Here is a 26,782-nt window from a genome sequence, read left to right as displayed (position 1 = left end):
GGTGAAGTTATAAAAAACTGCTTTGCAATTGAAATTTTGAAATTTGAAACCTAAAAAAAAAACAGAACATTGGAAGCTGAAAATAATATTTCTTTTAGAGTAGCAAAAAGTTTAAGACATTTAAAAATGTTTTTGGCCAAGCAATAATATTGTTTTCAATTCGTTTTATTTGGGCTTCAATTAATGTATAGCTCCATACAGTCCCAGTGATGACATTTTCAGATTCAAAACCGGAAAAAAAGAGTTGAAAGTGAAAAAATAGATTTGAAACTGAAAAAAATGTTTTGAAATTGAAATTTCGAATTTTTGAAACCTAAAAAAGCATTTGAAGCTGAAAATAATTATGTTTTATTTTAAATAGCAAAAATTTTCAGACATTTTAAATTTTTTTTTGGCCAAACACCAATATTTTTTTCCAAGTTGTTTCATTTTGGTTCCAAATAATATTGGCCTCAAATTAGCTCCATAACATAGCTGTTTTCTTCTCTGATGTCCGTTTGTAGGCTAATAAAAGAAGTGTAAAAATTTCAGGAGGGGTCTAAACTCAAAAATTTCAAGTTTTCCAGAAAGTCACACATAACCAGATAGGAGCCCAGACTGCAGAAGAGTGGAATAAAAAGTCACTATAAATGGGTCTCGATCACATGGCCAGACTAAGAAAAAATAAATAAAAAATAAATCATGCATCTCTGATAGTGTTCAGGGGGCCGGACCAGATTGGGCCATAGTTTGGAGAACCCTAATCTAGATCACAACCATCTTAGGAGGTTCTCCTGTGGCTCCACAGTATGTTTGGTCTTCAGGAGCTTCTGAGGACAAACCTGCTCCAGCTGGACCGTCTTCCTCGCTGCAGCATCACCTAAAGTCATACCTGCTCACTGAGGAAATCTTCTCCTGACGGAGAATGACTTAGTGGTCGTAACCATCAGAATAAATAGAGATAAAACCGAATCTTTAACACCACGGCTTTTCTCCATCCTCATGTGAAACATCCAGACGGACCGAACAATGACGCCGTCCTGCTAATGGAAAAGATAATTCAAAGTTCTCTCTGTGGCGATTCAAAAGGAGACAAAGGGGAAGCAGCAGAGCAGCAAAATAAATGGCCGGTGAATTATTAACGCCTGTCATTTCAGACTCATTTGCAGGATGGAGATAAATGGAGCTTTTGTTGACAGCTGCCCGAGCCGATCTGAGCACAGAGGAAACTGATCAGGGTCCGGACCGGCGAGGTCTGCCTGCAGAAACCAGGAGGACATGCAGCCCCCTCACATGCACCCCTCAGCTTTTTAAGAATCTGAAATCTTATGTTGAAGAGCTCAGCCTGGAAACTCTGAAGTTGGAGGAGGAGTGACAGAAAAGAAGATGAATAAATCTAGAACCCCCCATACTGTCACCCCACTGCAGACTCACTGGTGGTACATGCGGAGGACATCGTACAGGTAATCCTTCTCTGCGTCATTTTCAATCAGCAGCTCCACCTGAAAGCAGAAAACAAACACGGTGACGTCCTCACAGCCGGACGCTCCACGCAGTGCACGCCCACGCGGGAGGCGTACACACCTGGTGACGGCTCAGGTGCAGCAGGATGGTTTTCAGAAAACGCTTCGGCCAGTCGCTGATGCACATTTTCGCGCTTTGATTCTTTCCTCAACTGAAGGGAAACCTTCAATCAGTGTGACCGACGGAGGAGGAGCGTTGGAGTGAGGAGGTCCTGCCTCCTCTCACCCTCAAGGCTCAGGTGGAGAATAACGGAGGACACTCAGCGGTGTCGCCTTACATGTGGAGATATCACCCAACACCTCCTGCTCCCATCAGAGGGAGCTGCAGCCTCAAAACTTCACATCACCAAGGAGGTCAGGGGTCGGACTCCGGGCCTCAAGTCCTGCCTGGTCTACTGCCAGGATCAGGTGTATGGAGCTAAGATGGGGCCAATATTATTAGAGACCCAAATAAAACAAATTGGAAAAAAATATTGGGCTAAAAAAATTGTAAAATGTCCAAAACTTTTTGCTTTTCTAAAATAAACTTTATCACTTTCAGCTTCAAATTTTCAGTTTTTCGGTTTCAAAACTCACATTTTCAAATTCAAATAAATTTTTTCTATTTTGAATCTGAAAATTTCTGTTTCAAAACTTTTGGCCCCACTGTGGCACATTGGGGCGGGGCTAACACAAAGGACCAATCAAAATCAATCAGGGTGGTAACTTCAGACTTTCAAATTTAAATTTGAAAAATTTTCACATTTTCAGGTAACCTAAATAACAAAATATTTGAAGCTGAAAAGAATGATGTTCTATGGAGCTAAAATGGGGCCAATATTATTTGAAACCCAAATAAAACAAATTTAAAAAAAAATATTGGTGTTTGGCTAAAAAATGTAAAATATCCAAAAGATTTTGCTTTTTAAAAATAAACGTAATCATTTTCAGCTTCAAATTTTCTGTTTTTAGGTTTCAAAACTTACATTTTCAAATTCAAATCTATTTTTTCACTTTCAACTCTTTTTTTTAATATTTTGAATCTGAAAATTTCTGTTTCAAAACTCTTGGCCTCACTGTGGCGCATTGGGGCGGGGCTAACACAAAGGACCAATCAAAATCAATCAGGGTGGTAACTTCAGACATTGAAATCTGAATTTGAACAATTTTCACATTTTCAGGTAACCTATAAATAACAAAATATTTGAAGCTGAAAATATTTATGTTTATTTTAATATAGCAAAAGGTGTCAGGTATTTTAGACAAACACCAATATTCTTTTAAGTTGTTTTATTTGGGTTTCAAATAATATTGGCCCCAACTTAGCTCCATACTGATGTGTCTAGTCCAGGAGTCGGCAACCTTTAACAGTAAAAGAGCCATTTGGGTTATTTTTTCTACTGATCAAAACCTAGAAGGAGCCTCAAAGAATAGAATAGAATAGAATAGAATAGAATAGAATAGAATAGAATAGAATATTATTATTGACTCAAGGTCCAAATAAAAAGACTAAAAAAACAACTCATACATAAAAGATCAGCAGTCTTACACTGCTGGGTTTTGTTATTTTAGTTTGGGGTTTGGTAGTCTTAGTTTGAAGGCTTTGTTTATTTGTTTTCTTTTGGTAGTTTTGGTTTAGGAACCTGCTGACTCCGACAGTCGACATGGGCGGGTCAGCAGTCTCCATGACTTATTTTCTGTTTGGTCAAGGAGCCACCATGGAGAGATAAAAGAGCCACAGGTTGCAGATCCCCGGTCCAGCCAATCAGGAGCTTCACAAGCAGGTTAGATAGAGAAACATCAGCGGCCCTCAGAGTCTGGAGTTTGGAGCTTCAGAGGAAGGACGGCTCAACGATGGGTGTGAGTAAACCTTTACAGCCTCATAAATGAGATTAAACTGCAAACTTTGGCCCCATAAACACAAAAGGGCGTGCAGTGACGCACCCAAACGCTGTCCACGGACCCCTCAGAGAAGCTTCCAGGCCTTTGGGAGAGCGCCCAGCTCTGTGGGAACAGGGACAGATCCCACAAACAAAGAGGTCACGCTGTGAGGGTCCTCCCCCAAGCCTTTTAATTGAGCCCATATCTTCTGCTCAGCTGCTCATTTATGACGCAGAGATGGCCTTTGTGCTGCAGGCATCGCCGCCTGATCTCAGCCGGAAAAGGCTCCAACATGCAGGTGTCATGTTCCTGCAGCATCTTCAGTCCAAGAAGCCTTTTTTAGGAGTGAAGCTCCAACATCAAGTAAAGAAAAAACCTTAAAGTCGCCAAAGATGGATGGAGAGCAACGAGTGACTGAAAAAACACAACATGTAAACCCCCAAATCAGAGAAAATAAAACTTTGATGAAAAAAATTAGAGTTTTTTGTGTCACAACTTCAATCAGGAATTAGAAACCTATCAAAAACATTCTCTTATAGTAGACTCTTATTTTAATTGATGATATACGGATTTTTTATACATATTTAAGGACCGTTTTTATGGTTTTCCTGGTTCTGCCGCAGGCCTGAACATCTCACCTGTGTCACCTGATCCAGCAGAGTGACAGGTGGAGCCGGAGCCCCGGTCCGCTAACAGGCGAACCCGCCAACAAGAGCTCAGAAACTCACCTTGTGGCGAAATTCCTTCGCAACTTTCCGCTCCATCGCTCTCAGTCGGTCAGCAGTTCGGGGACGGACGGGAACCGGCGGCGAACACGGAGCGGAGGCGCTGAAGTCAGCCTCTGATTCACAGCCTCCGGCTCCTCCTCCGGGGAGGCGCTGAAGTCAGCCTACGATTCGGAGGTTCCGGTAGGGATTTTTTTATTTTTTTTTTATTCAACAAACCAAAATTTCCCTTTAAGACTTTATAATTTTTTCCCAAAATAAAGAGATGAAACACTAGAACTGGATTAAATAATAATAATAAATAAATAAATAGGTGTTTTGTCTGAAAAATAGGCTATTTATCCTAATGTTCGAGTCCAGCGTAAAATAATAATAAAGTAATAATAATAATAATAATAAAATATGTTTTAAAAAGCGTCAGCACGGACACTATTCTACTGACCTCATCCACACAACAGGTCAAGGTCAGAAAAAACATATTTAAGGAAATATTTCTAATTTTGTCGATTTTTTCTGACAAGCGTGGACTTTTTCAGTTTAATGTTTTACAGCTGATCACTTTTCAGCTAAATTGGGGCCAATATTATTTGAAATCCAAATAAAACAAATTGACCAAATTTTTTTTAGATGTCAGAACATTTTGCTTTACTAAAATAAGCTTAATTATTTTTCAGCTTCAAATGTTCTGCTTTTTAGGTTTCAAAACTTAAAATTTCAATTTAAAAACTTTTTTTCTCAGTTTCAACTTTTTGTTTTCGATTTTAAATCTGAAAATTTTAGTTTCAAACCTTTTGACCCCACTGTGCTAACACAGGCTAACATGAAGGACTAATCCAAATCAATCAGGATGGTAACTTCAGTTCCATACTGATATTTTAAATACAAATTTAAAAATATCAAAATTCCCATTGAATATCCTGGTGAGTAATGACATCATGACTTCTACGGCGACTGTTGCCTAGCAACGGTTGCTACCAACGGGAGATCTGTCCGGAGGCCGTTCTGAAGGAGGTCTTCGGTTCGTCGCTTTTAATGGGTGAGATTTATTTTATTGTTTGTCGTCTTCATAAACAGGAAGCTGGTGAATAAAGGTTCAGAATCGGTCGCTGCTAGCAAAAGTCAGTTTAAGCTAGTGTTCAAATGTGGGCGTGGTTTTGGGGTTAAACGATAAACATTTGATAAACAATGATAAATTATTTCTCTGGAACTTCTTTTTCTCTGCCAAATTTTCTACATTTGTTCTATTAAGTTTATTTTCTATTTTATCTCCTAAAAATTGAAAACTTTTAGCTTGGAAAGTTTAAGTCGGTTTAAGTGTGCACGTGACATCCCAGTGTTAAACTTTATTGAACCAAGTTCAAGTTTACAACAATATAATTAATGTAGTTAACGGTGTACAAAACAGGGATAATAGGACTTGTTGTTGGTGGATTATGATGTAAAAATTTATATCTTCAATGAATTTAGGAAAATATTTTGTTTTATTATTAAATGTACATTTATGTGTGTAGGATTTTGCCTGAAATAATAATAAATTAAAAAAAATGTGTGTTTAAAAACAAAGTAATTTTTAGGTCTCAGGGAGAAATCTTTGAATATGTGAATAATACTAAATCTACTGAAATCCTTTCAATATTTTTTGCATGAACAAACAGAAAAGATATCTAACAGTTTCTGAATTATCTCAGCAGAAAAATAGTATTAATATATCTTTAAACACCATCACGTATAGCCTTTTTTGCACTTTTGTGGTGAAAACGTGTGTAAATGAGATTCCATGTGGAAATGACCTAACAGAAGGATAAGAATGTTACAATAATAGATATGAGTGAGGTTCTCCAGACATTTTTGGCCCTGTTTTTTATTTTAAGTATTATTGAGAGTGTGAAAGCCTAGAAAATTGAATCCATTTGATTCATATTTCTTCATCTACATGTCAAACAAACTACTAGAAATGCTCTGTTTATTGTAATTACACTACAGTACAGAAATCTATTTAAATACATGAAAAACTTATTGTAGAAGTTAATAGTTTCAAAATCTTTTAGAATTAGCTTTTTATTAAATTGTTTTCTTTAACATGTTTCAAAATAATAATAACTGCTTGAGTTTTTGCAGAGCTAAATTGGGGTCAGTATTATTTGGAACCAAAATGAAAAACTTGAAAAAAACGTTTGGCCAAAACAATAAAGTAAAGTGTCTGAAAGTTTTTGCTGTTCTAAAAAAAATATTTTCAGCTTCAAATGTTCTGTTTTTTAGATTTCAAAATTATTATTATTTTTTTTATTTCAAAGCCTTTTTTTCAGTGTCACGTGTTTTTTTTTTCTTTCAACTCTTTTTTCGCTTTCAAATCTGAAAATTTCAGTTTCAAACCTTTTGGCCCCGCTGTGGCTCGTTGGGGTGGGGCTAACATGAAGGACCAATCAAAATCTTGGATAATTACGGTCGAAACCAAACAAAAAGACTTGAAAGTAAAAAATATATTAAAAAAATGATCTGAAACTAAAAAAAAAAAGTTTTAAAAAGTTTAAATTAAAATTTTCAATCCTAAAAAAACAGAACTTTTGAAGCAGAAAATAATTACATTTTTTTAGACATTTTACTTTTTTCTTGTCCAAACACTAACATTTTTTTTCATTTGTTTTATTTGGGTTTTAAATAATATTGGCCCCAATTGAGCTCCATAGACTAAACAAAACAAAATGGGAAATATACGCTATTTGGTCACAGTTAAACATTTATGAGAGTCAAACTCTCATCAAAGACACATTTTCATTTTTTTGTTTGCATTTATGTTCCTCCTTTAGTTGTGATGTTTTCTTTCCACACAGAAAGTCACGCCTCAGAGAGGATCATGGGAGAAAGTCTCCACTCCAGCGTCATCTGGGACCAAGACTTCATCAGAAAACCACAGGAGGACCTGCAACACCTCCCTGCAATCCACGTCCGACATCCGGACAGTCCGGACCGTGACGGTCTCCAGAGTCTGATCCAGAAGAAAGACATTCTGGACCAACAGCTGGAGTCTGAGAGCCAGGAGCACCAGAAGCTCCAGAAGGAGGTTGGTTGGGTCCATTCTTTGGACTATCGGTCCCAGAGTCCGCTTTGAGCCTCGTGTCTGTGTGTGAACAGGTCTCTAGCGCCAAGCTGAGCCTGGAGGAGCTGAGGAAAGAGGTGGTCCGTGACACATCGAAGACCGAGAGGCTGAAGACTCAGAAGGCCATCCGGACTCTGGAGTACAAGCGGCACAGAGTGAGCTCAACAGACAAAACATGTTTTCAGAATTCTCCGTCTTCAGTTGTGCTCAGCTTCGCTGTGTCTTGATTTGAAGCTCTGCTCTCTGTTTCTGTAAATCGGCTCTGTTTGGTTCTTTTTTTAAAGCTGTTGATCATATCATCTGTCGAATCTAAAAGACTCTAATTATTTGACTTATTTGACTTGTTCTTACTTTCCATGTGGGAACTACAGGTGTAAATTAGTAACATATGCAGCTAAACCTTTTCATGTTTTATGTAATCAATGTTCTTTTCTGCATTGTCCCTTTTTTAAATAAATAAACTCTTAAACTCTTCACTTCTCATCTTATCGTAAATTTAAATTCTTTCTATTCCAGGCCTCCATTGACCTGAACGTACAGGTGGCTAAAACCAGAGGTCTGGGGGAGGAGCTACAGACTCTGTATAATGAAAGAACCTCCTTCCAGCAGCTGTACAACAAAATGAACAAGGTCAGAAACCCGCTCATGTAGGTGTGTTTGTGCATTCTTTGTTGTCGTTTGTGTTCATTTTCATGTCAAGATGATGTTTAAATGTGTGAATGTGTGTATAAATGTGTATAAATGTGTATCAATGTGTCTCTAAATATGTGTGAATGTCCTGCGGTGGACTATCTTCCTGTCCAAGGTAAACCCCGCCTCCATCCCTCATTCATGGGTTGACCCCGAATGGGAGTAAAGCGGCTTCAGACGGATGGATAAACTGTATGAATGTGTGTGAACACCGGTGTGTGTATACCTGTGTGTGAATCCATTGTGTGTGTACCTGTGTGTGAATGGGTCTGTATACCATGTGTGTGAATGTGTGTGTATACCTGTGTTTACCTGTGTGTGAATGTGTGTGTATACCTGTGTGTACCTGTGTTTGAATGGGTCTGTATACCATGTGTGTACCTATGTGTGAATCTTTGTGTATACCATGTGTGTACCTGTGTGTGAATGTGATTGTATACCTGTGTGTGAAGGGGTGTGTATGCGTGTGTGTACCTATGTGTGAATGTTTGAGTATGGGGTGTGTGTTCCTGTGTGTGGATGTGGGTGTATACCTGTGTATATACCTGTGTGTGAATGGGTGTGTATGCCTGTGTGTACCTATGTGTGACTGTTTGAGTATGGGGTGTGTGTACCTGTGTGTGGATGTGGGTGTATACCTGTGTATATACCTGTGTGTGGAAGGTGTGTATATACCTATGTGTGAATGTGTGTGTATACCTGTGTATTACAGTGTGTACCTGTTTGTGAAATGCTTTGGTCCATCAAAAGGGTTAAAAACAGTTAGAGAAGTGCTCGCCGTTTATGCTTCACCTGTGAACGGCGTGCGCTGCTGTGTTGTAGGAACTCCGGGACGTCAGGAAGAAGATCAGAGAGGAGATGATTGTGTGCGCCGCTGCTGACCACGAAAGGTGACCTGCTGGTTTCGGCTGGTTTCAATAGGATCAGCAGAACATGAAGCTCACGTTTCTGTCCCGCTCATAAGGTTGGAGGTCCAGTCCAAGATGGCTGTCACACAGGAGCAGGCGGGGGAGGCGCTGACCCAAACCAAGGCCGAGATCCTGAAACTCAACCGGGTGATTGCGCTGGAGATGACCCGCAGAGACTTCAAGGTCGTGAAGAGCAGCGGAAGGGGCGGTCTGGACAGCAGCGGCGGAGTCACACCACAGAAGTGTAAGAAGCAGAGGGTTCTCCCGGAGTTCTGCTGCTGTTTCTCAGAACCAGAACAACATGGATCTGTGGGAGGAGTTAAACATTTCAAATGTACAGCAGATGTTCTGATAATCCCTTTGATGAAGACGTTCCAAAGTTGTTTGTGCTTCAGAGAACCCTCAGAAGACGGCAGCTTCCTACACACGAGTCTGTGATTCTGTTTTGGATCTTTTGATTCCAGTTCCTACGAGGGCGAAGCAGAACATGGGGGATTCAGGGGTGGTGTCCCTGGACGCTCTGACGGAAGCCTTTGAAAAGATTCAGGCAGCGTCAGGAGTCGACGACCTGGACGTCCTGGTCAACAACTTCATCAAAAGTAAACAAGTGTTGCTACATAAACAGACCTGCATGAGTTCCAATGTGTTGATTTTACCAACTCAATCGGGCTCCTATTACTCACTCATCACCAGTAATCTTCTAAAGAAGTTTCGGTTTTAGTTTCTTAAATCCAGTTTTTAATTTGTGTGAATCTCATGTTGGTTTTTCTCTAAACAGACGAGCAGAAAATCTTTGAACAAATGAGTTTTCTGAACATCCAACAAGCCAAAGTCACGGCCCACAAGGAGCTGAGCAGCGAGGTGAGCCTGACAGGGTTTAGTTTAGTTTAGTTTAGTTTAGTTTAGTTTAGTTTAGTTTAGTTTAGTTTAGTTTAGTTTAGTTTAGTTTAGTTTAGTTTAGTCTTGTTTAGTGATAGCAATTTGATTAATCTTGGTTTTGAGTGTAGTTTACCTTAGTTAAGTTTAAGTTTAAGTTTAAGGTTTGGTTTAGTTGAGTTTTGTTCAGTGCTGGCTTGGATTGAGTTCTTGCTGTCTTAAACTTTGAAGAAACTCTCATTAGATCAGACTTCTTAAAGCCAGGAGCTTCATTTGAAGCTGGAACCTTGAGAACCAACAGATGGGATGAGAGCAGAAGAACCTCTAGACTTTTCTTTTGCCTTTCCACAGATCCAAGCAGAGATTGATTCCCTTCGAGCTGAACATCTGCAGCAAAAAGAAGCTCTTTCTGTTTCACACAAGACGAATGAAGAACAATGGAGGAGGGTTGAATCTCAAATAGAGGACTGTGAACACAAATGCATCACCTTCACCAAAATCAGGGAAGACTTCGAAAAAGGTGAGACTTCTCCATCAAAATCCATCTGCTCACAAAAACTCACAGAAACAGAAAGTTCTGTGGTTCCTTTGATCTAACCGAGAGTGGCGCCGCTTCTCCTGACTTCCTGTTTCAGAGTTACACAGCATTCCCTTCACATCCTTGTGGAAGCAGCTGGAGATCCCCGAGGATGACACCACAATGCTCATGAGCCTCCTGGAGCAGATCACCAACTACCTGCTGACCATACAGGTCCTCCAGAAGTTCAAGGTCTGGATTCTGATGCTCTCAGAGACACGAACACGAGGATACGTCTGGGTTCTAAAACTGCTTTTCTGTCTTGACAGAAACAGGAAAAAAATCCAACGCCTTCAAAGAAAAAACGTCCAGATGTTTAACCTGCTGCTTTAGGTTTGAGTTTGAATGGAAATGTCTGAAATTCTGTCAGTCAGAGGAGGTTGAACCGCTGCTGGATGTGTCTGTGTAGCTCCTCAGCATGGAGGTCATGTCTCCAACAAGACATTTCATCGATGAGGAGGAGGAGCTGTCGGAGGAGGAGCTGTCAAAGGAGGAGCTATCAGAGGAGGAGCTGTCGGAGGAGGAGCTGTGCTCTGCAGCGCCTCAGTGCAATAAAACATCATATTTACTCTGCAAGAATCACTCGTGATTTTTATTTTTGTTTTTAATGTGTGAATCCATCTCCCTCTGGGTAAAAAAAATGTTAAATGACATTTAGCAAATCTGTCCCTCAAAAAACAGAAAACCATCAACGGTGGAAATTGAAACATTTCAACAAAGTGCATCTTATTTTCTTCAGTGTGTATTAATAGTTATTGAATAAAGATTTGTTGTTTTTATAAACTTATGAAAAAAAAAAACTATAAAAGTGCATTTCAATTCTATGTGAATGCTGATGGCCGAGGCAGGTCTGAAGATTCTTCTGTGTCAATAAAAAAATTTAAAAGTTTGATTTTTTTTTATTATCACAATTTCCATTTAACTTATTTTAAAAGTAATCAGTGTCTGTTCTGAGCCCATTTAGCAAAAGAAAATTGACTGAATTTACTTTAAAAGGTAAATAGTGGTACAAAGGCCACAACTGCAGTTACTCTAAATGATAAATTAGTTAAAACTTTTTCAATAATAAAAAAGTTTGAACACTGATAAAAATGACTAAAATGCAAATTAAAAGCAGAAAACAGTATTTTGCTCACAAATACCTTAGCATGACTGAGATTCCAAGGTTACTTTATTTACTTATAAATGATTAGATCATTTTCTGAATGTTTGTGTAAAATACCTTAATTTTGGCTGAATTAAGATCATTTTTAGTTAATGTTCCTCAAAGACATCTTTTCCAGTAATGTAACTCGGTTAATATTTCTTGGAATTTCTTGGATTTAAACAAAAAACAAAATTCCTTCATTTAGCTATATTAATATTCAATTTGGTTGTATTAATAAAGACAAAAGAATACAATTTTTGTTTAATAATTTTAGTGTTTTTCTTTATTCACAAATGTCTTTTTTTAATAAGTCCCAACCATTTTTGTTTTCAGAAACAATTTGAATATTTTATGGCAGCCCCTTCAAAGACTAGAAAATAAAAAATGCTTTGAAATTTTTAGATGATTTTTCAATTTATTCATTCTAGTGCCTTTTTTCTTATTATTTATTTCGAATTTTGGATTGTTTTAATACATTACAATTATTTTATTTTATATAATGCTTTTATGGTTTTATTGACTGCTCAGACTTTATTACTGTGTGTTGTTTCTAAGATGTTACATCGCCCTTTGTTTTGTTATTGTCATTATGATATGTAACGTTGAATTTGTCAATAAAAAAATAAAAACTATCATGAATGGCAGACATTCGAAGACCCTGCCGCCAGGGGGCGACATAAACTTGGCTTTCTTTCAGCCAAAGAAGAAGAAAGAAAAGGGGGCGGTCCGACTGGATTTAAACAGCAACGCCGCCGCCTAACGATTACCGGACAAGAACAGGCACTTTGATCGGTACGTAATCACGAATCCACGTGGGAATAACCGAAGATCGTTTTTCTCCCGCGCTTTCATCACCGTTTATGCGCATTTATTGTCCAGACAAACAGTTTAACGACTCTGTTCTTTCTTGGAACGGAGGATGGACAAACATGGAAGTTTAGCTTTTTCCACAGAGACCGTAGAAAACAACCGTCTACGTTTATGCTGCTTCTATACATGAGTCTGTAAGTCTGTCAAGGAGCTGGACTGAAACTTTATGAATGAAAGTTATGAAAATGGGGGAAAACGCCCCCTTCCGGTTGTATCCATAGCAACACAAACTCCGTTTCATTCTGTTCTTGTTTATCTGCTTTTCTATGTGTCTCATTAGAAGGAGAGTAGATGTATTTACGGCGTCTAAAAACATTTGTTTTCTGCTGCTTTTGGTTTTCTTTTCAGAATGTGATCATTAAGGGTTTAGAATCCAGAAATGACGTTTATTGTTTTCTGTTTTTCAGAGTTTTTTCCAGGATGGGATCTCCAGCGAAACGAGCAACACCGCGCAGGCAAGAGAAACAGTTCATCTAAAGTGCAACTCTCATTAATACAGTTATGAATTTATACGTCACAAATGAACGTTTTTGCTTTCCTAATTCGAAGATAAAAGTCTAAAATCCATGTTGATCCCATCAGTGAAGATCGATTTGAAGTGATTATCTCCCGTGTGTCCCACAGATCCAGCACTCGCGGCTCCGGTCAGGAGGAAGAATCTCCTCTGCCGCCGGTCCACGAGCGGCTGGCGTACCTCCGTCCTTCCAGAGAACTCCTGGAGTTCTACCGGCAGAAGATCGCTCAGTACGACGGTGAAAACGAGGACCTGCTGCGGATGCTGGAGAAGCAGAGGAGCATCATCGACGACCAGGTGGGGGGGGCTGGAACCGTCATTTATCGAAACTCCTCTTCCAGTCTGACAACTGCTGTCATCTCGTCGTCCAGCATAAACTCCAGTGGGAGTTACGTCAGCGTGAAGGAGAGATCGCGGAGCTGCAGAACGCTCTGAGTGACATGCAGGTCTACCTCTTCCAAGAGAGGGAGCAGTCGCTGCGGCTGTACGCAGAGAACGATCGGCTGAAGATCAGGTAGGACAGGTCAGCAGCTCATTGAGGAGGTGGAGGCTCCGCCTCCCTGAGCAGAGGGTCAGGTAAACGGATGCATGAAAAAAAAAAGTATTTTTTAAAATATAGCCTGTCAAAGTTCTCAATCCAGAAGGTTTTATCGGACATTTTTAAAGCTTTGAAGGAACGTTTTTAATCAAAGTAAAATGAAAAAACATTTACTTTAACCTGCGTGGTTAAAAATCGATCGATCGATTGATTGATTGATCACCTGATTGTTTTTCAGAGAGCTGGAGGACAGGAAGAAAATCCAGCACCTCCTCGGGCTCGTGGGTCCTGATGCAGGAGAGGTCACATACTTTCACCGAGAACCTCCTCATAAGGTGTGTTAGTCACATGACTGAAGCAGCCTGCAGCATCCGAACCTCCAGAACTCACTTTCGGGGTGTGTGCTGACTCAGCACCGCTCTCCCACCCGTTTATCCGCCAGAAGTCTCTTTACTGTATTTCTGTCATTTCATGACTGCAGACGGACGCATGCCTTCATCTGTTCGGCACTTTTATGAATGTTGCAGCATAAAAAACCTGAAGTTTTTGGTCAAACCACGTCACAATCTGCAGCTCCAGTAATGATAAAAGTCTCGTTCCCCAGCCCCGCCCCTCTGATCAAATTTCGGCTGTGGGTGGAGTCAGCCTCCTACTTCCCTGTTTGGTCACCCTTTAAGATCAAAGGCTGGCTGAAGTTGCAGTGGTTAGAAAACGGTGCAGGAACTGTTGTGACCGTCCAATCCCAAAGGGATTCATCTGATCTGTTGAGGATGTCTGTTTCCCTAACAGCCTCCCAATGCTGACTGTTTCTGAACCTGTTTGGATCTTCGTGTTCAGGTCACCGTCACGCAGAAACGGTCCGATTCTGCAGCTGAAGACGAGCTAAACCTCAGACCAACAAAGATCAGACCAGCAGCCTCCAGAAAAGGTTTTTTTTTCATTTATATTCTACTGTTTCTATTTATACTCTACATTCACTGGTTTCTATCTGAACAGAAAGCAACAAGAGGAGTAAAGCAGCAGATGGAGACAGCGTGGACTCTTTGGAGAAGTACAAGAACGACAACCAGACTTTGCTGCTGCAGGTCAGAGGGAGGAGCCTGAAGGCGGCGTCTCACACTCCTCTTCACAACAAGTGAAGAAGACGTTTTGGTTTGGGGCTCCTTGGAGCGTCTCATGCTGTTTTGGTGGGACTCTCGGCTCCAGGTGGAGGCGCTCCAGGCTCAGCTTGAGGAGCAGACTCGTCTTGCCAAAGAGCAGATGGAGGCTCTGCTGGAGGACCGGAAAATCAAAACGGAGGAGGCTCAGGCGCAGCAGCGGAGGGACCAGGAGCGCATCGCCGCTCTTAGCGACAAGTCAGTGGGAACTAGTGCCGCCACTAACGATTATGTTAATAGTCGACTAATCACATTTATTTTTTCAGATTAGTCGACTAATCGGGTCATACACAAACTGTATATAAAACACAAATCTTAACCATCATTAGCCTTAAACTAACTAAAAACTAGATATATGGCATTACTTGTGATAATGCTAGTGGGAATGCTGTACGCTGAATTTGGCTGCTGAAGATGCTGAAATTAATAGATTAAAAACGCTGAAGTTGAAAGCTGAAATGGCTAAACCTAACAGCTGAAAACGCTAAAGCTGATAGCCAGCTAAAATATTAGTAAAATGCCCAATTAACCTAAAAAAATGACAAAAAGGTTAAGTTACCCAAAACAGCAACCGTGTACATGCAGCTGAAATATTAGCTAAACTCCAAATTAGCATAAAAAGCTTTAAAAAAAACAAATTAGCCTAAATAGCTAGCATGTAGAGGAAATTTTAACTAAACCCCAAATTAGTCTAAAAAAGTAAAACAAAACAAAAAACAAAGTTAGCCAAAATAGCTAGCATGCAGCTGAAATATTAGCTTAACTCCAAAATAGCATAAAAACAAAAAAAGCCTAAGTTAGCCAAAATATAAATATATTAAACTCCAAAATAGCCTAAGAACCTTAATAAATGACAAAAAGCTAGCAGAATGCCGTTATAATTTTCAACTTTACTACACTCTGACTCCTTATAATATAAAGTAACGACTAATCGACTATTAAATTAGTTAATAGTTGATTGGTCGTCGATTTGTCGACTAATCGTGGCAGCTCTAGTGAGAACAGACCTTCCTGTTTTACCTAAAACCCGCCTGGTCCTTGACTCTGCTGTCCTGACCCGTCAGGCTCCAGCGGACTCAGAACCTGCTTCATGAAAGCACGAGGGACTTCCTGCAGCTCAAGTTTGAGAGCCGGGCGCACGAGAAGAGCTGGATGGCCGAAAAGGACGGACTTCTGCGGGAGCTGGACTCCTGCCACCTGCGCCTGAGGAAGGCCGGGCCTGCCGGGCCTGAGCCGGGGAGGGCGTGGCAGCCCGGCAGCAGCACGGCCCGGCTCCGCCCCCAACCACAGCGAGGGGCGGAGCAACCGCACAGGGAGGAGCTGAAGGTGGGATTCATGCAGATCTGAGCGTTCCTTTAGGCGGGAAAAGAGACGATGGTTTTCCTTATTCACAGGAGGAACTGAAACAAGCTCAGCGCCTGGCAGAGATGTACCGAGAGCAGTGCATCGGCATGGAAACCGAACTGTCCCAGATCAGGGAGAAAGGGGATGTGGGCAGAGAGATATTCCAGGTTTGTTCGTCCATCGTTCTGCTGCAGGGCGCTCTGAACTTTCTCTTTATGGTAAATGTTTGTCTGCACTCAGGAACGCTCTGAGAAAATGGCCAAGCGTCTGCAGGTGATGACTCAGCGCTACGAGGCTTCGGAAAAGAGGCGGGTCATGGAGGTGGAGGGCTTCAAGACGGATCTGAAGCAGCTCCGACAGAAGCTCAAAGATGTGGAGAAGCAGCTGATAAAGGTTTGAGCTGCGTCACCTGAAGGCCTTTTCTCACCTGGGCTGGAACTCACTCAGATTTACTTTGTCATCAGGTCACTTTGAACATCGGGCCCGACCAGGACCTGGCCATCCTGCACGAGGTCCGTCAGAGCAACTCCAGAACCAAGAAGCTTCAGGAGGAACTGATGAGGCTGAAGGCCAAAATCTACGGACTGGAGAACGAGTTGCGGTTCAGCTGAACACTTTATCAAGCCGTATTTGTTTGTTTATATATTTAAATTGAATCCTGATATTTTTAAATCTAAAAAAACAATAAAAGCTTTCTTTAAAATTGATTCAAATCAGTCTTTTCTCTCTAGATCAGGGGTTCTAGATTATCCGTCAGAAATGAGCTCAGGTTTCACAGGGAAAGTCCTCGTGAAGATAATCTCTTCCCTCTTCAGGTTTGGCTCAGGATTCACTCAGAAACATGGTTTTACATCCACACGTTTCTCAGTCCACGTCATCCTGGAGAATCTAGAAGGAGAGACGCTTCACAAACTTATTATTAATCCACTTTGATGTTTCAGCAAACAGAAACTTCCTGAACTGAAGCTCAAAGCAGAAGCTGATGACTTTCAATACAAAAAAAAAAAACATTTTTCCAAAGAATAAAAGAAAATTTCTACATAACATCTCATATTTATAAATTTAAATCTCCTTAATGGAGTTTTACTTTAATAAAATAAGTGTAAAAACTAAGATTAGGTCATGATGCAAAATAAAAAATTGTGAAGAAAATGGTTACAAAGGGATTAAACTCAAGTAATTTCATTAAATTGAAGTAACAAAATAATTGTATTCTTTTTTTTAAATAAAAGGCTGTGAAATGTCTTCAAAATTGTTTTCAATATAAATTAATTTAAAATGTAAACTATAATTTTTTTATCCTACTTTTATTTGCTCACTGTATGACTTTTTGTTTGTTTCAACTCCTGGCATTTTATAATATTTAGATTTAATTTAAAAATTTTTTTGCTGTTTGTACACATGTACAGTGTGTATTAATGGTTATTATGCAGTTTGTGTACTGAAAATTGTTTCCAATAAAGTTTATAAAAAAAAATGAGCATGCACTTAAAAAAACAATTTTCCTGTTCGGTTCGGACGTAAACACTCATAAAACATTTATCATTATTATTATTATTATTATTATTGTTGTTGTTATTAAGTAGATTAAGAATGGGTTACTTATGCATTCACAGATCAACATTGGGAAGACGTTTTTAATTTAAAACGTTAAAACATATTTAAATTAAACATCTAGCGAAACAAATGAGCACAAAGTTGATTAAAATATGTTTAAACGCAAATTAAAAGTAAAAATAAAGCTAATAAACTACAATAAACTCTTAGTAAAGTAAAGGTCAGACAGTAGATTTCAACCCGGAAGTGGTTCTCTTCCGACGGATGCCGGGGCGGGTCAACACGACACGAGGGGGCGCGCGGGTGCGGAGCGGCTGTCACCTCTGCTCAGGTCCTGACCCGGTTCCCGGTTCCTCTGCTGTCACACTCGGAATCTCCGCGGTAAAACACGGCCGCTCGCGCGCGCGCCGTTTCCACGCACGTGCCTGAAGCCATGCAGAGGTTTGGGTGTCTGAGGATCTGCCGGCGGCTGCTGAGGTCCAGCTGTGAGGGGTCAGCGAACCCCCCCTGCAGGAGTTACAGCCCCGTGAGTACAGGAGAGCTGCTTGAAGACTTTTTATTCACCATGTGTTCTTGTTGTTGTTGTTGACCCATCAGCTGCTCTGAAACTGAACTTCATGTTCTGAGAACAAAGTCTGTGTGAGTTCAGTGTGTTAATGATCAACCCCACCATTCTGCCCCCCCGGGTCACTCCCTCCCCAGGGCTGCGGCTCCTTTGGCCTTCTCTTCGACATCGATGGCGTTCTGGTCAGAGGCGGGACGCCTATCCCCGCAGCCAAACGCATCTTCAGGAACCTGGTGGACCGCAGGGGCCAGTACAAGGTTCCTGTGGTGTTCGTCACCAACGCCGGGAACTGCATGAGGCAGGCCAAAGCGGAACATCTGTCCCATCTGCTGGAGGTGGAGGTAACGGCCATCATCATCATTAGTAGCTTTGTTTCACTTCTTTGCTCTAACCTCACCTGCTTGCTGATGCAGGTGTCTCCAGACCAGGTGATGCTGTCCCACAGTCCTTTGAGGGCATTCTCCCAGTTCCACAAAAAGCACGTTCTGGTCTCAGGTCAGGGTCCTGTTGAGGATGTGGCGCACAAGTATCCTCTTCTTGGTTTAAGTTTGTTCTGAACGTTGGAGAAAGCCAACTTTAACTCATGAACCCCCAGCTTGGGCTTTGAGGACATCGTTACCATAGATATGCTCAGAGAAGCGTACCCGGTCCTGGATATGGTGGACCAGAGCAGGCGGCCCAAGGACTCTGTAAGTGGAACTGAAAGCTTCTGGTTTCGTCTCAGACGGGTTAGAGGTTTACGGTGAACGTTGTCTTTCAGATTCCTCCCACTAGAGGCTTACGGCCAATAGAAGGTTAGTTTATCACACATCTGAAATGAACCGTCTGTGTCAGGGCTGGGTATCCATAGTAATTTCCAGAAATTATTCGATTCAATTCACAAGAGCCTGGATCGATTCGATTACAATTGTTTTGTTTTTTTTTTCTAGTCTTTTGATCCACTCATTTCCATTTACACTTTTATACACATTTGTTTAGAAATACATTAATAATCTACTATACGTTTTGAATATATTTACATTGATCTGATAAAATTCACATACTGTAGGATTTATTAGTGAAATAATGAGATTGTTAATACTATATACAGTGTTACATGGCTTCTCAAAAGGAGAATTTCTAACAAAAATGCTCAGACCATTAACATTATAAATATTGTTCTGCCTCTCCTTGAAAGAGTTTCACTTTGGCCACTAGGTGGCGATCGTGCAATAATAATACACATTTTTCCAGAAGAAGAAGAAAATATGAGCAAAAACAATGTTTTCCCCAAACTACAGCACACGGGCCGATTCCGACTCACATCCACACAATATCACAATAACGTAATTTTTTTTATTTTTCCAATTTAGCTTTTAGATTGTTTGCTAAAACTGGTAGAAAAATGTGTTTTACTAACAGTGTTTTCTGTTAGCAAAACAGTGTTTTGCTAACAGAAAACACTGTTAGCATCAATCGCAGCACGAACTGCTAACAGAATAAGGGTTCTATGTTAGCAGTTCTGTCTGCGATTGACACTTTTTCTGTTCACTTCAAACTGACCCTAGTCCCACATCAGTGAATAAAAAACTTCACAAGAAAAAGTCTGGGGATCCTTGTTTTAGATCAAAAATGGTTACTTAAAAATATTTTGTTAAAAGAATTTGTATAATTCATGCCTGTGAGTTTATAAAGATGTTCATTTACTCAGCAATGTATGATTTGGTCGACTGAGCATTAGCATTAGCCGCCCTATGGGAATTTCCATTAAACGTTAGCATCAAGCTAACTGACTTTAGCTTCATGTGCTAAATTTATTTATATTTTTATGAATTGATTATTGATCTGTTAAGATTTTTAATCTTGTTAAGATTTTATCTACCCAGCCCTAGTTTCAGTGTAAACCAGCCGTTCTCCATTCTGGATCTTCTGATCTGCAGCCATTGTTTTGTTCGGAGAGCCAATCCGGTGGGAGACCAATCTCCAACTTATCGTTGACGTTCTTCTGACAAACGGAGACCCAGACCGACCCTGGAGTACGGCCCAGCATCCCCACATCCCGGTTCTGGCCTGCAACATGGACCTGCTGTGGATGGCGGAGGCGAAGAACCCGAGGTCGAGCAGGACGGTTGGAACTCTGGTTCTCAGTTCGGTGAGGCTTTCTCTCACGGGTTTTCCCTCCTTTGCAGGTTTGGCCACGGCATGTTCCTGGTGTGCTTGGAGAACCTGTACCAGAAGGTCACGGGCCGCGAGCTGAAGTACGAAGCGCTGATCGGTAAACCCAGCGTGGTGACCTACAACTACGCCGAGCTCCTGATCCGACAGCAGGCTAAGAAGCTTGGATGGAGCGGACCGGTGAAGAGGCTGTATGCCATAGGGTACCGACCGGTGTCTTCATTCGGTCTATAAGCCTTTAACACCAGAGCTCCAGTGTTTATGTTGTTTGGTTTAGTGTAACTTTTCAACGATTAACACAATCAGCGTGATTCCAGTAGAATCTGAAGGAGAAAAGTTCAGGTTTCTGAAGCTCCAAAGCCGTCAGAGGCTTTAAGGATTCAGTGGCTTTTTGAAGTTTCTGAAGCTTCAAAGGCTTTTGAGGCTTCAGATGTTTCTGAGACTTCTGAAACGTCAAAGGGTTTGAGGCTTCAGTGATTTTTTTCTGGTTTTTAAAGCTTTAAATGCTTTGAGGCTTTATGGGGTTTTTGAAGTTTCTGAAGCTTCAAAGGGTTTGGGGCTTCAGTGGATTTTCAGGTTTCTGAAACTTCAACGGCTTTTCAGGCTTTAGATGTTTCTGAGGCTTCTGAAACATCAAAGGGTTTGAGGCTTCAGTTTTTTTAGGTTTCTGAAGGTTCAGAGGTTTTAAAGCTTCAGAGGCTTTTTTGTGGTTTCTAAGGCTTCAATGATGCTTCAGGGGCTTTCAAAGTTTCTGAAGATTCAGTGGTATCTGAGGTTCTTTTAAATTTCCAAAGCTTTTGAAGCTTCCGGGGCCCTTGAGAGCCACAGATTGTCTTCTTCTCTGCGGCAGACGTGTCGTTCTCTCCCTGCATTTCTCCTTCAGAATCTACTGGAATTACGTTGATCATGTTAACAGTTGAAAGATTACAGTAAGTTAAAGATTTTGTGTTTAAGCGTCAGGTGATACTTAAGCTCAGGTGTTAAAGGGTTAAGGACCACAAAACCTGGTTTCCTGGAGGAGAAAATATTCTCACCTCGTTCCTGTTATCCAGGGATAACCCCATGTCTGATGTTTACGGTGCCAACCTCTACGATCAGTACCTTCAGGCCCACCGCCACGCCAAAGCTGCAAACGCCCGGACTCCGACAGAAGTGGGCGGAGCTGTGGATGGGTCAGAAGTGGAGCTCCCTGAGGGCTGCAGCTCCATCCTGGTCTGCACAGGAGTGTACAGCAGAGACCAGCAGGAGGCGCCCTCCGACGTCTTCCACGGTCACCGGGACTTCAGCTTCGACCCGGGCCTCCTGCGGCCGTCCTTCGTGGTCCACGACGTGAAGGAGGCGCTGGAGCTGGTGTTCCAGCGGGAGGGCCGGCCGCTGGAGTAGCCTCACAGGAGCAAACCCAGAAGGCCTCTGATGTTTACCAGAGCAGAGAACCTGTCGCAACGAGCAGTTTTAGCCCAAAAATATAGAAATCAGGAATAAGTCATATTCAAATGAAGAACTTTATTATTTTTTTAACTCACAGAGGGGAATCCTAACTCAGATTTGTAACAAACATTAGCTTGCAGTCAGATGTTTAAACTAAGAAAATGCCCAGAAGATGTTAAAAAAGGCACAAAGTTTCCCTGCGGAGGTGAAGATGGATATCTGGTATTATAACAGTCTGTGAGGCTTTACGGATGGCATTCATGAAACTTCTGAAGAGAAGAAAATTCGGTTTACTTCATTCAAAGAGCAATCCGTGCAATATGAGGCACTTTATTGTGAAGGGACAGAAGCGTGAAAAAAGAGTGAAAAATTCTGAAAGCCTGTAAAAGTTGTAGGTCTAATAAAAGAACTTCCATGTGGAGAGATCTCCACTGCAGTTATGTTCAGCAACAGTCAGGAATATTAACAAAAAGCACTCAAGCTTTTCAAAATAAAAGCTTAAATACTGTTTTCCACTCTCCTCAGCTTGCTCTGCACCCACACTTTTTGTCTGGTGGGGGGCTGACATGGATGGGGAGGGTGCTGCCCTTTAACGGCAGGGCGCTCTGCGGGGCGTCCTCCGCCGCCATGGCGGCGCCATTGCGAGCCATGAGCTCCCGAGCCATCAGGATGAAGGCGGCCTCCACGTTCTGGGCCTCCATGGCGGAAGTTTCCAGAGCCGCCAGCACGCTGTTGTTCTCCGCCAGCGTGCACGCGTCCTCAAACAGCACCTGTCGCTTCAGGTGCAGGTCCGACTTGTTCCCTGCAGCACGGCAAAAAATTGCACTTTTTACTGAGTCAGCAGAATGCAAAAGATTAAATCTTTCACCTTATGTTTGTGAACACGCGTGTGCACATTTATGGAAAAACTAACTAAAACAAAAGAAAAAAAGTGAGTAAAACTCTTCATTTTCTCAGGTTTGCTTTTAATATTTTCTCTAGATCTTTGATGTTTTTTACTCTAGAAAATGATCACGTTTTTAACGTTTGCGATGAGTTCCTGCAGAGATGTGCCTCAATTTTTAACTGTTCTATAAAAAACGTCCTTAAAGATGATATACTCTGGATTCCATCTCAGTTTGAGTGTTTTAGGGCAGAAATGCTGGAAATGTCTGCAAACGTTAAAAAAAAAAAAAAAAAACTCAGATTCTGCAGAAACGTCATCCGAGAACGCTCATTTCAGCTTCAAAAGCCGTCAACTTTTTCTGGTTCTCTTTCTTAATGGGCTCCATTTTAATGGTTTTCTCTAAATATCAAATTTAAAAAAATGAGTCAGATGAGCTTCTGAAGTGATGGCTGTCTATTTTTTCTGATTTACTCTTCTCTCGTGTATTTTGTAATACATTTTGAGATGTTTTGTCACAGTCAAATCTGTAAAAGTGAAAATCCTAGAAGGTGAAAAGACTTTTCTTCTCATCCATCTGTTTCTGTTCCTTGAGAAGTTTAAATCAAGTTCTAATGTGTTTACATATTTTTATTTTCATTTATAGTTTATTAAAAATGTTTACTTTGAATAAAAGAAGAAACTTTTTGACAAAACCTGATTGCAACCCTTTCAAAATAAAATAATGTTTTTGCATTACGAGTTTTTTGGGTACTTTTTCCTTTTCCTGAGCCTCTGCAGGTCTATGGAGCCAAATCGGGACCATAAAGATTTGAAACATAAATTAAAAAAATTGAAAAATATATTGGTGTTTGGACAAAAAAAGTAAAATATCCAAAACTTTTTGCTATTCTAAAATAAACTTGATTATTTTCAGCTTTAAATGTTTTGTTTTTTTAGGTTTCAAAACACAAAATTTCATATTGAAATCTTTTTTTTTTTCACTTTTAACTATTTTTTAATTTTTGAATCTGAAAATTTCAGATTCAAAACTTTTTTTTGTTCAACTATTTTTTTATTTTCGAATCTGAAATCTCAGTATCAAAACTTTTCGCGCCGTTGGGGCGGGGCTAACACGATGGACCAATCAAAATTGATGAGGTTAGTAACTTCAGTCCTGGTGCGTTTACTGACTGTGAGAACTGTTATAATTACGGTCAGGAAATGGCTGTATTGTCTGTACTATAGTCTGAAGTTAACCCAAGACGGGTATAAGAATCAGAGTTTGATGGCGTACAAAACGCTGTTCTAGTCTGTTCAAAGCGCCATCTTATTGTGTTACATACAGGCATCGAAAACGCCCTTATCCGTGGATAAAATGGCTAAAACTACTGGAGTTCCAGGTATCTCGTGTGGTCTAGAGGCTATAGTGCGCTTGTACTGAAAATAATTTTTATTTTAAAACAGCAAAAAGTTTTGGACATTTTACACTTTTTTTTGGCTAAACACCAATATTCTTTTGAATTTGTTTTAGGTTTTGGGTTCAAATCTTTTTGGCCCCGATTTGGCTCCATACAGGTCTGCCACATACCTACGAGAACCAGAACCACGCTGGCAGCTCCGTACTGCTGCACCTCCCTGATCCAGTGAGGAACCGACTCAAAGGTGCTGCGCCGGCTGATGTCGTAGGCCACCATGGCTCCGTGAGCGCTGCGGTAATAGCTCTGCGTTATGGTGCGGAAGCGCTCCTGTCCGGCCGTGTCCCAGACCTGCATCTGCAAAAAAAAAACACACACACAGGCCGGGATTCTCATAAAACTCTGGTGGAAGGAGAACTCAAAGATGTGGAAAAGGTCAAAAACAAAATCTGAGCATCAGCTGGCAAAGGAGGAGCCTAATCTGCATTTAAAAGGTGAAGTTCGGGCGAAGTGGAGCCACATGTTGCTCTTTTACCGCTCCATTGTGGCTCTGCGGTAAAAAAATAAAAATAAAAAGCTTAAATTTTAAAAATTAAGTGAATCTCAATTACAACATAAACATTTTGACTGATTTTTGAACCACAAAAAAATAACTTGAGGTCAGTAAGCACAGCCAGAATTTAGATGCAGGGGATTTTCAATTTTTGAACAAATTTAAGATTTTAGGATCAACTTATGGTTTGGAAAATACAGTAAGGGCCTCTGGTTTGATTTTGGCTAGTTACATTTAAAATGTATTACTGAGATGCACCACGAAAAGTAAAGTTTATTTTAAATCACTGCTGACAGCAGCTACTTGGGTTTTTTTTTTAGGGTTGAGTTTAGCTTTTATTTTAGAAAAATGCTAGATGGGGTTTTTTTTGTGCTAATTTGGACATTTTTCAGTTTTTTAAGCTAATTTAGAGTTTAGCTAATATTTTAACATTTTTCTACAGTAGCTGTTTTAGCAATATATATTTTTTTTCTAGTAATTTTGGCTAACTTGGAGTGTAGCTATTATTTTAGCATCATGCTAGTGTTTTTGGCAAAATTATATACTTTTTTCCAGTACTTTTGGCTAATTTAGAGTTTAGCTAATATTTTAGCATTATGCTAACTGCTTTGGAAAATTTATATGTATTTGTTTTCCAGTACTGTTGGCTATTTGGGAATGTAGCTAATATTTTAGCATTATGCTAGCTGTTTTGTCAAAATTATATATATTTTCCCTTTTTTTTTTTTTTTTTTTTTTTTACTAATTTGGAGTTCAGTTTATATTTTAGTATCACGCTAGCTGTTTAGGCAAAATTATACAATTTTTAAGTTTGTTTGTTTTGATTGTTGTTTTTTTTTGTCCTAATTTGGCTTTTTAGCCAGTATTTTATCAAGCTTTTGGCTTCAGCATTTTCAGTATCTTCAGCAGCGACATTCAGCTTACAGCATTCACATGATTATCACTGCAGGTATATATCTAGTTATATGTATGCCAAAAATAATAGTTCATTTGCATTTATCAATATACCAATAACATAAATACATATCAGTGTCTTTTTTTCTAAAGCGTGAGTGAAGACTTTATGGCTCCTACTGGGTTGTTGTCTGTAAGTAATCAACCTGAACGGCTCTTTAAGGTTGCAGACCCCCGTCCTAGTGGGTCAGAACCCTTCAGAGCAGTATCAGTATTGGCCTTGAACCATCAACTGTTCCTGAACTCCAAACCAAACAAGCTTTTTTTCAAACCAACCCATTAGTCTGCTCTGAATGATCTCAGGAAACATCACCAGCTGAACACCCACCTTCACCTTCTTCCCATCAATATCCATGGTCCGAACGGTGAAATCCACCCCGATGGTGTTCTGCTGCTTCTCCATGAAGATGCCAGACTTGAAGCTCTGGACCAGGCAGGTTTTCCCCACGTCCGAATCCCCGACCAGGATGATCTTGAACAGAAAGTCGAAGGAGTCTTCGCTCTCCGAGCACGCAGGCTGCATGGTGACAGAAACGGCGTCTTTTTTAAAGCTCTGCGCCTCTATGGACGCCTTGTTGAGTCAACAGTGACTATTTACACAACGGACGGTCACATCCTCCAAAAAGGAGAGGAGAATCACGTCTACGAGAGCCGTAACACGTCAGTTAGAGAGTGTTTTCCTAAAACAGCCACCAAGACACAAGACTGAGGACCGATGATTTCCATCTGAAGCATTTTAAAGAAGAAACGGAGATTGGTGATCCATCAGGAGGGTAAAAATCCTAGTTCTTTATCTCTGAACCAGCCTCAGTCCTCAGCCTGTGTTTGCCCTCTGGACTCTGCAGAACTTCTTACTTTCATTCTACGATAGACACGCCCACTACCTGTCTTTGCAGGTGTGACCTCCAGCTGCACCACTGCATCCTAGAGCTTCAGTTTTCTGTTCAAACAGGAGGTAATACCTGGAAAACGAGCAAATAAAAGTCAGTGAATTATTCATTACCCGTTAAACAGGTTAAACATTTCCACGTCACCATAAATCAGAAAAACTGAAGAGATGGAGTTCATTTATCTGATCAGCTCGGAGGCTCAGGAGAGCATTGATAGACGTTTCCTCTCAGACCCGCATGGAGCCTCCGTCTGCGACCATCAGCACATTCCACAGACGCTCTGGAACAAACAGACCATTCCAAAGGAGTTTACCTGCAGCTTCACCAAACGGACGTCTGCGAGATGCTAGTTCAGACGCTGCTCTGAACCGGCCCCTACACACACACACACACCGGATCCTGTCGTCATCTCAGCCCACAGAGGATCCAGCTGGACGCCAGACAATGGCGGAGTGTGAGCGGCGCTCTATCTTTAGCTGCTGAGCAGCAGTGGTTTCTGCTGCATCACCAGACCTCAGAGGAGCTTTGTGGACCAGAAATAACAGCCGGGCTGTGAATGTGCAGCTTTCATTCAAACAGAACAAGTTCAGAGACTG

The 26,782-nt window shown here is 40.8% G+C and overlaps 5 protein-coding genes across 8 annotated transcripts in view; 3 read left to right on the top strand and 2 right to left on the bottom strand.

Annotated features, from left to right (window-relative positions):
* ush1c (Usher syndrome 1C) overlaps positions 1–4,281 on the bottom strand; it is a 24,147-nt gene extending 19,866 nt beyond the window's left edge. The window contains exons 1-2 of one of the 2 annotated variants that reach the window (XM_024281347.2): positions 4,091–4,281; positions 1,414–1,481 (exon numbers count right to left, since the gene is read on the bottom strand). In XM_024281347.2, the coding sequence (XP_024137115.1) occupies positions 1,414–1,481; positions 4,091–4,126 (104 nt within the window). In that variant the 5' untranslated portion in view covers positions 4,127–4,281. The remainder of the gene's footprint in view (positions 1–1,413; positions 1,482–4,090) is intronic. The other variant, XM_024281346.2, reaches the window with a different exon arrangement.
* A 652-nt stretch (positions 4,282–4,933) lies between these two features.
* ccdc114 (coiled-coil domain containing 114) lies at positions 4,934–10,814 on the top strand (the record flags this gene model as incomplete). Its single annotated transcript, XM_024281361.1, is given in 11 exon segments — positions 4,934–5,123; positions 6,919–7,148; positions 7,220–7,339; positions 7,701–7,814; positions 8,697–8,764; positions 8,839–9,026; positions 9,247–9,381; positions 9,561–9,643; positions 10,010–10,178; positions 10,294–10,427; positions 10,505–10,814. Coding segments are annotated over 11 exon segments (1,296 nt in total). The 3' UTR covers positions 10,556–10,814.
* A 1,211-nt stretch (positions 10,815–12,025) lies between these two features.
* ccdc77 (coiled-coil domain containing 77) lies at positions 12,026–16,512 on the top strand. Of its 2 annotated transcripts, none has more exons than XM_024281355.2 (12): positions 12,026–12,174; positions 12,662–12,707; positions 12,877–13,063; positions 13,138–13,280; positions 13,543–13,639; positions 14,142–14,232; positions 14,301–14,389; positions 14,511–14,659; positions 15,526–15,787; positions 15,856–15,972; positions 16,046–16,198; positions 16,270–16,512. In XM_024281355.2, the coding sequence occupies exons 2-12, from the start codon at positions 12,673–12,675 to the stop codon at positions 16,414–16,416; spliced, it is 1,470 nt and encodes a 489-aa protein (XP_024137123.1). In that variant the 5' UTR covers positions 12,026–12,174; positions 12,662–12,672; the 3' UTR covers positions 16,417–16,512. The 2 variants fall into 2 exon arrangements, with proteins under 2 accessions (XP_024137123.1, XP_024137122.1); XM_024281354.2 differs by lacking the exon at positions 12,026–12,174 and adding an exon at positions 12,242–12,386 and having other exon boundaries at positions 12,660–12,707.
* Positions 16,513–17,606: 1,094 nt separating this feature from the next.
* On the top strand, positions 17,607–22,670 carry hdhd5 (haloacid dehalogenase like hydrolase domain containing 5). The gene is made up of 8 exons (XM_024281362.2): positions 17,607–17,888; positions 18,065–18,268; positions 18,341–18,453; positions 18,523–18,616; positions 18,688–18,721; positions 19,847–20,021; positions 20,096–20,284; positions 21,134–22,670. Exons 1-8 carry the CDS (start codon positions 17,796–17,798, stop codon positions 21,462–21,464), a joined length of 1,233 nt encoding a protein of 410 aa, XP_024137130.1. The 5' UTR covers positions 17,607–17,795; the 3' UTR covers positions 21,465–22,670.
* On the bottom strand, positions 21,570–26,661 carry LOC112152095 (ras-related protein Rab-19). Of its 2 annotated transcripts, none has more exons than XM_024281387.2 (5): positions 26,331–26,661; positions 26,181–26,258; positions 25,625–25,813; positions 23,963–24,146; positions 21,570–22,311 (listed from the first exon to the last, which is right to left on the bottom strand). In XM_024281387.2, exons 2-5 carry the CDS (start codon positions 26,217–26,219, stop codon positions 22,031–22,033), a joined length of 693 nt encoding a protein of 230 aa, XP_024137155.1. In that variant the 5' UTR covers positions 26,220–26,258; positions 26,331–26,661; the 3' UTR covers positions 21,570–22,030. The 2 variants fall into 2 exon arrangements, with proteins under 2 accessions (XP_024137155.1, XP_024137154.1); XM_024281386.2 differs by having other exon boundaries at positions 26,500–26,661.
* Positions 26,662–26,782: the final 121 nt, after the last annotated feature.

The sequence above is a fragment of the Oryzias melastigma genome, linkage group LG6 (assembly GCF_002922805.2).
Source record: "Oryzias melastigma strain HK-1 linkage group LG6, ASM292280v2, whole genome shotgun sequence".
NCBI classification, from domain to species: Eukaryota; Metazoa; Chordata; class Actinopteri; order Beloniformes; family Adrianichthyidae; genus Oryzias; species Oryzias melastigma.
This window is presented reverse-complemented; position numbering and strand designations above follow the sequence as displayed.